Below are 13695 nucleotides of genomic sequence, written 5' to 3'. Positions count from 1 at the left end.
GGAGAGGACATTCTAAACCAACTGATTTATAAAGCAATGCAGCAGAGCAACTGGAGCTGGAGTGTCAAAGCTGGGTCAGGCCGCCAGTGGGGGGAACAGAGACATGTTGGTAAAAGGGAAAAACAACTTCCTCACAATGCTATTAGGGGAGTGGTTTTACCCTTTTGGAAGCAAGGTACCCTATTTACGATAAGATCACTTTATTGGCCATATTCAATTTCTTGTATTAGGACTTTGTCTTTTCACATACCCCTACTTGCTCTCCATGAGTCACACAGACAGGGAGAGAGAAGCTTGGGGTCAGAGCGCAGGGTCAACCATTTATACAGCACCCCTGGAGCAGTTGGGGTTAAGGGCCCTGCTTAGGGGCCCAATGGAGTAGGACTCCTCTGCCGGCCGCGGGATACAAACCGGCAACCTTTTAGCCACAGGCGCAGATCTGAGCCACAGAGCCACCACAGCACACCATTTAAAGATTCAGAAAGTAGAGGTTGTCCACTCAGGTTCTGGGACAGACCCCCTCCAGTCTTGGACAACATGGACTTGGGTTGGGTAGTTTTAGTTACATCAAAGTTAGTCGGGCAGCTGCCAAATTCACACAAAAAGTTTTTTTTTTATGAGCAGCTCCCTCAAGCTACACTGCCATCTAAGGAGGATCTAACGCAGGCAAGGAGTGTGAACCTTTGTGAAAGCATGCTGTAATATTTTATTTTCTTTGTTTTTATTGCAAGGGTAATATGAATGGTAGCAAGTAAAAAAAACATTTTCATCCTGCAATTACAGACTGACATATTTAAGCTTAATTTGCTTTTGCATACAGTGTCCGCTGTGGCCTTGCCTTTAAAAATGGACTTCAGTTCACTTTGAACCACAACTCTGACAACTGAACTCATTATTTTCTAAATAACCTAACAGTTTTGCCCACCTTGAATTCAAGACTGCACATTAATCACTAGGATTGAGAAATTTCTACAGGCTTTTCCCAACACCTGGAAGAAAGTTTGTCTGGGTCTCACCATAAAGGATAGACGCCTACTGTACCTGAAACGTCCATCGTTGACATTCGTATGCAGCCCAATCCACCACTGCTGATTTTCCACTTTGGACACCTGCATCCAAACAAGACAATCATCCAAGGGTGTGAATACATGTGAAAAAAACTAACGTCTGCACCCTTTAACAATTTCAGATCGTGTCTCATTGAGCTTCCATTCATTCTTCTGGGGTGTGAATCAACAAGAGTTTTATCGCAGCTATTCTTGTCTCGAGGGTGCTCGTGTCTTAAAAGCAGATCAAATATAAGGATTTTACAATCTTACAAATTAGAAAGTAATGTTAAACCCATAGCAACAAAGAAATGTCAGAAATCTCATGACACAAAAGTGAAAGTAGGACGACGCAGCGTTTCAGGTCCACAACTGTGGACTGGCCCAGGGCACTGGAGTAAATGAATTGGAAGGGTGTGTTAGCATGACGGGAGATGGAGTTAGAGAATTAGGGGTTCAGAGAGATAGAGACTTAAACATTTACCAGTTTATAAAGGCAGGTAGGAATTTAGGAGCAGCCCCTACCTTGCCCAGCTGCCGGTAGAGGAAGTCCTGCTCCTCGGGGCTGTGGATGGACACCAGTGAGGACTCAAACCAACTGCAGATGCGCTCCGCCTGCTCCCAGGTGGACTGATGGTCATAGAATTTGTACTCTGCACCATTGAAGGAAACCCACTCCTTACTGCTGGAGTCTGAGGAGGCAGAGAATGAGGAAAGAGACCCCATTGCAGGTTAGTTTAATTACACTTCAGGATCTAGAAGTAAAGACATGTACCACTTCTGGAGATAATGGGCGAAAAATACCTTCAATTCTCCAAGTAGGATAAACCAGAGAGCAGCTCTTCGTGCTTATCTTTATGCAAAGCTAACAGATTTTAGAACACTCCCAAAGCTGTCCATTGAAACTGTTCAATAGCCAGTGGACTGTGAGAGCAAATGAGCAAATTACAACCTGGCTAAAGAAAAAAACTGAGCATTAATTTCACATCTGTGAAAGGTGTGGATACAGAATGGACTTAACTGCTGTTAAATGAGCATTATTACTTGAAACTCCTTGTCAATAAAGTAAACCAATAAGTGAACAGTGGACACTTGCTTAGGAGATCAATTTACAAAAAAGCAAGCCTGAAGAGAATTAAGTGAACATACCCTCCTTTTCCTCTGGCTCTTTAACATCTGTGCCTGCAGAAAAAACAAAATGCTTTGTGTAAATATTTTAGCTTGACGTTATGCCTTCAAAAAGATAGAATCACAGCATAGTTTAACAGCTCTGAAAATGACTCAAATCATTTCAAAGCTTTAGATTAAAGGTGTCAGCTGCAACACCTACATTCATTCTGCAGAGTGCTCAAGAATCCATGTCGTGTAATGTAGAAACCTGCTACACAGTCAAACAATTAGGTCCATCATATCAATGTCTCCCCTTTTTTAAATGCTTCAATGAAAACACTAATATAGTGATGCACATGTACTGCCCAACAGGACTGCAGGAATCAAACATTTCCAGCTATTTTGTCAAATATAGCGAAAACTAAGAAAAAAACATAGGAAAATGGTCAGTCCTGTCAAAGTTAATAGCAATATGCTACCTATAGTCCACATATTAAAGAGCCATGGTTACCTTTCCTCGTTTTTATTCTTTTTAATTTATATCATTACAAAAATGCAATGTCAAAAAGTTTGACAGAATAATTATAACGGAAAAATGTAATAAATTATTTCAGGAAAGACATTAAATCTGAATTTAGGCCCCCATGGCTGATTTGTTTCCTACACATGGCTGAGCAATCAAGTGAATTAGGTGTCTGGTCACTTATCCTCAGGGATAACATGGATCAATCACAGTATAAACGTGACAAAGCACGTTCACTTTTCTCAAATGTTATTTCAAGATGTTGGAAGTGGCAGAAGGAGCAAAGAGCACCTGGGACAGGGATACCTTTGGGAATTTTGCATATCCAGTCCAGCTCCGACTCGCACTGCATGGCCAGCCACTGCATGGTCCCCAGATCTGCAACAGCACACTGCCGGATGTCATACTCGTAGTAATACCGCCCAAAGTTGTGATAGGAGTACTGCATGTTGGAGATGTGGGAAAATAACACATCAGAGCAGTTTACTGTACCAACTTCACAAAAGCAGTAGAACCTAAAAACAACCTGTCACTCTCCTTCACAAATCTAAGTTCTTCAATACACCCATACAGACCACAAAGCTAAGGACCTAACACACAAGACAAGCTCCTTCAGTAGTCCAAAGCCTGCTGAGAGCACTCTACTGGAATTGACGTCACCCTGGAATTCAGGAAAATCCATTAGAAAAAGTGGAACTAAGGAGACAACAGTACTTGCAGGTATTCAGGCAGAACGAGGTGCCAGCCACTTACCGCTTTGCCAACAAGAATACTTCAGCCTCCAACTGAGCATGGAACTGAGAGCCCTTGCTAAATGACAGTGCAATCGCTTTCTTTGCTATTGATGCTGCTCAACTCAAAGACAGGGGAGAGAAGGGGGTAGAGGCATGCAGATTGAAGGACAGGCTCACCCCCAGACCGTCACTCCATTTCCAGCTGCCCTTGTCTGCAGGGTTCCTGCGATTCAGGCCGATCCAGAACCAGTGCTGTTCATGGTCCTCCGACTCCCTGCAAACAGGAATGAATGGAGAGGAGACCCAAGTGATCCGACAGAAAACTGGACTCCATGTTCATTTAGGTAGTGTCATTTAACTGCTTGCACAGGACAAGTGATGTGCAGAACTCTATTAGCATCTCCCTAATAATTAATTTATTATTTACAATTTAATAGATAGGTATGTGTGCACATGGTGGCTGCAGAGCAATCTGTTGCAGCCCTTAATTTAATGTTCCACCAGTTCCTACAGTATTTTTCCAGAGGTTAGAAGGGATGGCGTACAAACATTAGGACTTGAGGGGAGATACGCAGTCAGCCCTGCCTGTGAAGTCTAGCCACGCCCGGGGGAGCACTCTCAAAGGAGTCAGGAAAACAGAGAGCCGTGCTCCTCCCCATCCAAAGTCAAAGTCAACTCTCTTGCCAAATCAACCCATAGAGTTGTTAGGAATTTGTGGTGTTCTCTCCTAGATATACTTCACTGTTTTGCATGTTTATCAAACAATATTTATATCACAGCAATTACAAAAACATCCATTTACCTCAAATTAAAATTTATGAATCTGTGCGAGCTTAACAAAATAGATAGCCACAAATATTAACAGTAGATGCTGGTAGCTAGGTGATCTAGGTAAATCACAAAAGCCTTATTAAAATAAATATAAATTCCTTGTGAAGTTCCTCATCAACCTGCATTACACTGTTAAAGCCTTTCCTACACAAAGCATCGGAAAACCTCATACTTCACAATCAAAGCCTGAAATTCAACATTCTTTGTCAAAGTTTAGTGCCTTTATAAAAATGACTAAATACTTAATTACTAAAGAATAGGATTTTAAAAACAGTTTAAAGCTACCATGTATCCTTACAATCCTGAATTCACTGTGGTAGTGTGGCACAGAGAAAAGGTCCAGAGGAAGAGTAATGGGGTCTCACCCAAACGTCTCATGGAGGATCTGGGCCACAAACTGCTCTTCATCAAAGCTGCCAATACTGAGGAGCTGAGCTCCATGTTTACGGCAGAACAGGTGGGCCTGCACCCAGCTCAGGCGCTGATGCAGCTGAGGGAAGTGGAACACCTGGGGGAGCAGAGAGGGGACACAAGGCTGTGAGAACTGGGAGATACAGGAGGGGAGGACTGAAGAAACCTTAATACTTAATACTTCATCCCAGTGGAACCAGTAAGACCTGAGTCTACATTTATTTCCTCCTTTGGCACAACTCATACCTTTACTACCTACAACAGACATTTCTTTTACTTCCACTCTAGGCTGCTGGTCTGGCCAGTACTGGATCCTTCACACTCCACAGACCGCGGGCCGGGGATGGGTGTTTTGATAGCACAGCCCAAGAACAAGTCTCTGTTTACTCAAGTGGGAGCTAATCTTGTGGGAGTGAGGCCATGAGTGCTCACCAGCCGCCTCGGGTTTGATTAGAAACACGTGCTAGAACTGGTTGCTTTTCTCTTGGAAGAAACGCCAGCAGAATCGCCGCGTCTCTATGGTCCCTTAGGAAGCTCTGGGCTCAAAGCATCACTTTGCTGCTTGCTGGCAGCTACAGGGTCTGTTACTGATTACTTTCGCAAATACAGAAATTCCTTCTAATATGACGAAATTTGCAAAGCTACCGCAGTTTAGAAGGCCAATGCAATATTTTTTTTTGTCAGGCCAGCCCAAGAACAAATCACTGTTTACCTCAGAAGACCTTTTAGTGTTGCAAAGATACTACAGCATATTGCTGGTGATTCTTGCCATATAACATTTCATACTGTTAAAAAGGAGAACAATTGGGCAGTTCAACCCTGTTCAGGGCAAACGGAGAAGTCCTTGAACCCTTGTCACAATCATGCCTTAAAGCACAAATGAGACAAAGCATGTCGTGGATTTGCAATACTGGATAATATATATAACGGCACAGAGCCTTACAAAAAGTTAGAAATACCAGGTGCTCTTTGCAGCAGTGTCAGAGTAGTAGAGTAGAGTAGTAGTTGATATCAAACTGTATATACATGTATATTGGAATTCAGAAATTTCAATATGGGGTATGGAACGGAAACCTGGAGAAACAGGAGAATCAGAGCTGAATGAAGAAGATATTGTACATCCACAAACACTAGGGTTTAATGTATTTCCAGAGCTACAGAGAAAATTAATCTAAATTTGTTTACCTCTCAGGTTATATATAATAAAACATTACGTTATTAACCCTTTACAATTTCTTGCATTAGGAACTGGGGTCAGAGCGCAGGGTCAGCCATTGTACAGCGCCCCTGGAGCAGTTGGGGTTAAGGGCCTTTCTCAGGAGCCCAATGGAGTAGGATTCCTCTGCTGGCTGCGGGATTTGAACCGGCAACCTTTCAGCCACAGGTGCAGATCCTGAGCCACAGAGCCACCGCTCCGCCCCAAATTAAGGTCAAATGCATGGATGAAATATCAAAAGAACTGTAATTGTGGTATGTTTGAAGTGGGAAATGTATATATCTCACTTATCCAGCATCACAGTATCACCACTTACACACATTGTGAGAGGTATTGATGGGGTCTGTTAATTTAGCCTTAAAGGAAAGTTCCACTAAGATACCTTTAGCAGCCCCAGTGGCTTAACGCTACATAATAAAAGACAGGAACAACACCCATAAACAGGATAAAGCAGACCAATGTCTGCTGCATATCAAATGACAGAACCTAGAGCAAGACAGAGTAGGACAAAAGTAATTACATATCAAAGAACAGGACAAGTACTCAGATTGTGAAACAAACTTTCTTCTGACTGTATATAAGAGCTGGGAAACTCTTGCAGTTTGTCTGTTATGAGGGGCAGACCCAGTGCGCGTTGTTAAACTTATCGAGCTCAATAAAACTGAAACCGCACAAGAGTGTGTCCTGCTCCTCTGATGAAGAATTTCCCACAACATGATATTTTGAGAACACCTATAGAACAACAGGCAGTTGTTGTATGGACATACAGCAGGCTGTTCCATAAACATTTTAAAGCCAGTAGCAGTAATTACATTGTAATTTATATTGTGGCAGCTAAGTATAATGTTGGCAAGGCCAACAGGAGGAATTAAGACACACACCATGCTCCTAAGTGTCCACTGAGCCATCTGCCTTTGAACACTGTGAGTCCTTAATGCAACAGTTTGACGCTAAGCACTGAAGGCAGATTAGTGATGTTTGGCAAGTCAAGGACAACCTGGCTGAGTAGAAACCCACCCTCCCTGTCGTACCCTGGCGCTTGGCGGTTCATGTGCCACTGCTTGGAGAATCCCAAGCCCTGCCAGCCAGTGATACATGCCAACACAAACTGCTAATGGCTGGCATACAGGGCTCAGCCTGTGCTCTAGATCAATGCACAGTGAACCACTCAGGGGCTCCCCGACAACTTTTTTCCCTCCACACAAAAAAAATCAAATGGAAAATTGCCTTTTTTCTCACACATTCCATAAAAGTGCTCAAGTTTTTAAAGAAAGAAATAGGATAAACTTAGTTTAAGGGACAAATGAAATATTTTAGCATTATGAAGAAGGAGAGAACAAAAGTTGCATTATTAGTAAAAACAAACCAACATTTGTTTCAGTACTATAACTGGAAAAAACTAAAAAAGCAGGAGTAAACAGATTTTGATATAATAAGGAATTAATTCTTGAAGATAACAGAAATAGTAAAATACTCATTCTGTATGTTGGCAACAGAAAATACCAAAAACATCATCCAATATTGATGGAGCTCGTTCTTTGACATTACCGACACGCTCTACAGGGGCAATTCAACAAAATCACCAGGTCCCAACATTTACCTAGTCAGACCCAAGGAAAAGAGGGATGTTATCCTAGCTTAGACATCTTTATTAACATTTATACATTATAACTATTATATATGCTTAACTGCAAGCACAACTTACCAACTGGAGAACTGCTAACGTAACAACAAATTATAAAACATAAAGCATAATATACATCATACGATTTTTGGAAGCCTAATAAAGTCCCTTCTAATAGGCTGATCCTCAAATTAAAAGCCACAAGAATCTGAGGTAATGTATGTGTATTGACTGAGAGCTGGTAACAGGAAATACTGCATCATCTTAAGGAGCACAACATCTATCTGGGCAGATGTAAGCGGTGGTTTGCTGCAGAGATTTTTTAGCCTGATTTAGATCAATGACTCGTATTCCTGTAGTGTTGGCAAACACAGGAATGACAGTGACAGACAGAACCATGGGGCTACACTAAAGGAGTAGAGGACATTACCTTATACCAAAAGCATCTTGAAAAAAGTGACTCACTTTTATAATGGTAAAAAATGAAGTCTGCTCTGTGTCAGATAGAAAAAAAACAGTATGTACTTAAGCAGCTGTAGCAGTTTTGGGATCATGTTTCACACTACGCACAATTCTCCAAACTCCTGCCCTGTGCCTTTGTCTTTCCCACAGAGCTGCAGGACTACCTTGTAGCAGTGGTGCAGAGAGCTGCTGGTCTTCCAGCCCTGTGGGCAGGACCCGGTGAGGCTGGGCGTGGGGGCAGGCTGGGGCAGCTCGGGGCTCAGAGCGGTGTCCAGATTCTGCCGACAGATGTACTTGGCCTTTGCAGAACTGCAGTCCTTCACCTCCCACAACCCCGTGGCACTGCCAGTCGCCATGACCACACAGCCACCCTTGCTGAATCCTGAACACAATGCAGAAGACACCCGGTAAAGGAACAAAAAAGCCTGTATGGGCCAGAGATCGGACCATTAAAACAGGAATGGGGAAGGAGAGAAGACAGGAACGTTAAATTCTACACTTTCATCAGTTATACATCGTAGATCAAGCGATGTTAGAATTGCACCATGCTCTTACGGGTTTGGCCAGTGGAAACTATGTGGTGATTCAATTCAAGTGTCAATCAACCAAAAGGACAGAAGTAAAACCTGCAGGGAAGGGCGTGTAAAACAGAACAGGAGGAATGTCTCTACCTGAAGGCTGTGTGAATATGGAACAAACTACCCAGCCATGTAGCTGAAGATAATCCTGCCATTTCTTGAAAGCAGCCACAGAATGAGATGTTCTGATCCATTGGCTACTAACTGCCAAGATGTCCAAAATGACCTTGTTTAGAGTCTCTCATGTTCCAACCAGATTTTGGTGTGGAAGGGATCTACAGCAGTGAGCCCAAGCACAGGACGGTGGTATCAAGAACCCAGCTGTAGGTCTAGGTTAACACTGCATGAATGCCTTCAAACAGGTGAGGGCTTCAATCACCAAGGTCACTGCCCTTTACCTGAACGGGTATGCTATTGTGAAGAGATCGCGTCCACCAGCTCCCAATCTGACTACTGAAACCCATAATAACAAAGGGGTGGTTTCCCCACTCACCCGGCTGGTCACGGTTCCAGTTGGTGTAAGTGACCTCATCACCACTAAGCCAGTGGAAGGCGCCTGTCCCGTTCTGGTCCTGGAGAGCGGTCCAGAAGTAATCCCCTGACCGACCATAAACCAGGCTGCTCACAAACGCCTGCTCAAACCTGACAGACAAGGAAGACGCCAGTATAAAGGGGTCAGAAAAAATTGGACACATACAGCCTGATATTCAAAATTAATAGTTTGAATTATTTTAACTGTATTGTATTTCTATTATTAGTGTTCAAAGAATGCAGTTTACTTACTCTTATTGTATAAAAACTTGTGCACGAATGGGGATGCATTTCAAGGTGGAAAAGCTAAAGTTATTTAAAATAAATACATGGACTAAAGACACCCGATTGCCCTTCATCGGTAAGATCAACAATAAACGAGTTAACCTCTGCTTTCACTGAGGCTCCTGCGTTCGCAGCACCTGTTCATGATGGTGACCAGGGTGGCCTCGCTGCTTATACAGGTCTTCCGGGCTTCATCAAAAGTCGTGGACTCCTCTCCCAGTAAATAGCAGGAAGGACTGTGCCACTTCCAGCCCTAGAAGAACAGAAGGAGACCAAGAAGCTCCTAAGAAAATTTACTGTAATAATGAATCTTCCTAAACTTTTTTAAAAATCTGGCTGGTGTTTTCTTAAAATAGCTCACAGATGTGTAATGAATTCCTGCCAAAATGCTGAGTGGGCGAATTTATCCACGGGGAGATTTGCAGAAGAAGGTTTTGGCATTTTAGAAATCATGCCGCTTTTACCATAAACAAGTTTTCAATCCGAGCCAAACACATCTCATTACAAACCTTAAATGGTCTTTTGACCTTCAGATCTGACCTAAAGCTCAGTAAAGATAATGAGGCTTAGAAAGATCTGAATCTTCCAGAAGCTCATCTTTACCTCATCTGTAAAACATTTCTCACTCTCTGCAAGTAATCCCACAATTCTTTATTACCTTATCATTCATATCCACTAAATATTTTCTAAAACTTTACAGCAGTTTTCTACAAAGAAAAATGTTACATTGACTCCAAATGCTACAACAGAAAAATGGGGAAAAGGTGCTCCACGGAGCATGTACAGGGAAATCCAGAGATCCCAGTTACATATCTAACACATCTGTGGAAGGTGGAAGGAAACTGGAACACCTACATAGACCTGGAGAGTCCAAACCCCACATAGAAGACTCTCCAGTGTGAAATACCATTGAGCCATGTGGCCCTTCTTCCAGCTTTGGACATGGTCATTATGGAGTAAGGACCAGGGCAATGTAAGCTGCAACATCTGTACCACACAAACTGCACATCTGTAAGCAAGGTAGAAGTAAACAACCATCTAAATAATAACTACACAATGAGCTTTAGAAAACTGGGCAACTGAAAAAACAACAAAATAACTAATTTTCAGAACACGTTACAGCAGGTTTTTTGTGCTTTAGAGTTACATTCCTGTGCATTCAGTCTTTTCACTAACATGAAAACACCACAAAACTCATGACTGCCATTTCTCCTTGAATAATTTCTTTCGTCATGTTACCACTATGCCCTCAAGACAATTTGAATTGAGAAAAACTGCATGAGTGGGGAAAAAAACCCAGCATCAACACTGAAGAGTTTCACATACACATCCCGCCAGTTCAATTCCCTAAACTCAATTTTGCCACCTATTTCACCACTGAAATGGGGTGTAATTCAGTTTATTATTTCCCAGCAATTTATGACTCAATGTAGGTGAAATGTAGAATCACTATCTCCAGATTTTCTGTATTATGAAACACTGAAGCGATGGCCTTCATAGCACTGGGAAACTCAATCCCTGGTGGCGTAGATTGGAATTAGATTACATCTTCTCTAGCCAGCTGAACTGTTTCAAAAAACATGGCAAGTATCAGTATACAACTGTAAAGAATATCAATTTTAAGGAAGGAAGAATACATTTCACAATGCATAATTCAGCAAAGAAAGCAACCTTTCAGAAAATTTCACAATTCTATTTCTTCGATGCATAAGTCACACAGGGTGTGATTCAAAAAGTTATTCCTTCCTCTAAAATTAATCTAGAAGCTGAAGGCGTGATCAGGAAACCTGGTTTCTCATCGCAAGCTCTTACACAATCTCAGCCCCTGCCAGAGAAAGAAGTGAAGTAATGCAGCATGTCTGTTGCTCTGGCCTTTTCTCAGTGGAGAAATAAGTCAGTACCAGCCCAACAAGCAAGATGAACCAAAAGGCCTGCTCTCTTCTGTGATTTCTGTTCCTTTTCTTGGATTCTTTCCAGAGACAGCTGGGCTACACCATATGTGTGACCACCTTCATGATGAAGACTGTCCACTTTTCTCTGAATCACATCTCCCCCAGACAAGGTTGGGGTCGGTAGAATTAGCACAGAGGAGGCCTAGAGCCCTGGTTTAATCGCAATACAACTCCATTCTCTGGTCAATGGAATAGACTTGACCACTTCAATGTGGATCTTTGCACTTCCAGTACTGCTTTTTATTATTATTTTAATTGGCAACTTAGTTTAGCATGGTGGCAAAACAACTGAGAGTCAATTTCCCAAAAAAACATTTTATAAACCCCAGCTACAGCATGATGGGGATTTCTCCATGGTAATTATCTTCTACACACTGCAGGAAGAAGCTGATGGTTTTGAAAGCAAAAGAGAAGAAGGGACAAAAAAAGATAACCCTAACTGTAAAAGCTGTAAAAGATAGCAAAGAGTTTTCCAGTTTTCCAGCACTGAAGAGCGGACAGTCTGGCTGACCTCCAAAGACCGGCAGCAGTGATTAATAAGACAGCGAGAGGTTTCAAATATTTACAATGTACATTCAAATAACCACTGACTGTAAACAGCTGGAGGACAGGCCTCAGTATCAAGTCTGTCTCCACATAATTGGGCAGGACAGTGAATGGGCTTTTTGTATAGGCCATGTGCCAGACTGCAGATTTCAAGTGCAAGATCAAGGTCACTTTCTTTGTACTCTGGAACAGTGCAGCTCATCAGCGACAAAAGTAAGCAACAAATCATGCAACAATGCTAACACACTAAACACTGAGCAGCAAACCCTGTTTATTTGGAATCCTTCCAAAACTAGCTACACACCGATTTGTGATTTTAAGGCCACCCCTCCATTTTTACTTTTGTTGCTGATGAAGGCCTTTCTACAAACATTTACACATTTTAGTCCACCTTTAGGAGAAAAGGCAAGTAAAAAAATAGATTAAAATGTGATTACTCCAAGTTTAAGAATGATAAAAAAGCTTTATATTAGATTTGAAATTTTGGATTACCACCCAAAACAAACACTTAACAGCACAGGAAGCCTGTTTTAAAGAAATTAAATGGGGCTTGCAGCCTCTACTTTTCTACATCATCTCAGAACTCAGTGCAATATTCAGAACAAGCTCCAGGTTTGAAGAAACTTATCATATTTACTTCATCTTTGGATTAATTAATAAATTCAATTTGTTTTACATAATAGGAGGTATTTCAGCCCTTCTCATGTTCTAATTCTAGCCAGCAGCCATATCATCCTGCAACTCAACTGGCAACCCACTGAAGCTAAGCAGGTGTGAGCCTGGTCAGTACCTGGATGGAGACCTCCTGGGAAGAGGTGTTACTGGGGCCAGAAGGGGGTGCTCACCCTGCAGTCCATGTGGGTCCTAATGCCCCAGCATAGTGACGGGGACACTATACTGTAAACAGGCGCCATCCTTCGGATGAGACGTAAAACCAAGGTCCTGACTCTCTGTGGTCATTAAAAATCCCAGGGTGTTTCTCGAAAAGGATAGGGGTGTAACCCCAGCGTCCTGGACAAATTTCCCCATTGGCCCTTACCAATCATGGCCTCCTAATAATCCCCTTCTATGAATTGGCTACATTACTCTGCTCTCCTCCCCACTGATAGCGGATGTGTGGTGAGCGTTCTGGCGCACTATGGCTGCCGTCGCATCATCCAGGTGGATGCTGCACATTGGTGGTGGTGGAGTGGAGACCCCATTACCTGTAAAGCGCTTTGAGTGGAGTGTCCAGAAAAGCACTATATAAGTGTAAGCAATTATTATTATTATTAATTGATGATCAACAAATAAAAACACAACAAAAAATTTCAAATACGTTTTTAAAAACGAGTAAAATGTAAACATTTGCTGCAAAACCCTATCCAGATAAACCAACTTTGAATAACACTTTTCCCAAGCGTTCAGCCATCTTACCTATTTCATATTTACATTTCTATTTTCTGATTATATGCGTAAAGATACTAAAAGATACTATGCATACAGATACTAAAAATATAGAAAACATTTCTTTTAAGAAAGAAATTGGGACCGCCCAAGCCTTTGGTCACTCATAGCCAAGCTACACAAGAAGCATGGAAGAACATGAAGAACATGAGACATGTGGATTAGCCTATTTCTTAGAGTGTAAGTGCTTGAAGGCAGTTTCAGGTGCAAACAGTTTTCTTCACTTTACTTTGATTTTATCCCAGTTGGTCACACAAATCCGGTTTTGCAAAAGCGCCCTGTGGAAAACTACATCAAAGCGTTGACTGTCCTGATCAGCAAATTGCGGACTGATCAACCAAGCAGACTGGAACACACCAATTGCATACATGATTTCACACATTAATTCCAGCAACACTGT

The 13695-nt window shown here is 42.1% G+C and overlaps 1 protein-coding gene across 1 annotated transcript in view; it reads right to left on the bottom strand.

Moving 5' to 3' along the window:
- mrc2 (mannose receptor, C-type 2) overlaps positions 1–13695 on the bottom strand; it is a 48708-nt gene that overhangs the window by 13868 nt on the left and 21145 nt on the right. Inside the window, exons 10-18 of the mRNA XM_015361939.2 lie at positions 9489–9604; positions 9029–9177; positions 8122–8339; positions 4610–4752; positions 3591–3687; positions 2986–3121; positions 2196–2228; positions 1572–1738; positions 1042–1109 (exon numbers count right to left, since the gene is read on the bottom strand). Coding sequence (XP_015217425.1) covers positions 1042–1109; positions 1572–1738; positions 2196–2228; positions 2986–3121; positions 3591–3687; positions 4610–4752; positions 8122–8339; positions 9029–9177; positions 9489–9604 — 1127 coding nt within the window. The remainder of the gene's footprint in view (positions 1–1041; positions 1110–1571; positions 1739–2195; positions 2229–2985; positions 3122–3590; positions 3688–4609; positions 4753–8121; positions 8340–9028; positions 9178–9488; positions 9605–13695) is intronic.

Source organism: Lepisosteus oculatus, chromosome 28 (assembly GCF_040954835.1).
Source record: "Lepisosteus oculatus isolate fLepOcu1 chromosome 28, fLepOcu1.hap2, whole genome shotgun sequence".
Lineage (NCBI taxonomy): Eukaryota > Metazoa > Chordata > Actinopteri > Semionotiformes > Lepisosteidae > Lepisosteus > Lepisosteus oculatus.
The sequence above is the reverse complement of the archived record's forward strand: the minus strand, read 5'-3'. Positions and strand labels throughout refer to the sequence as shown.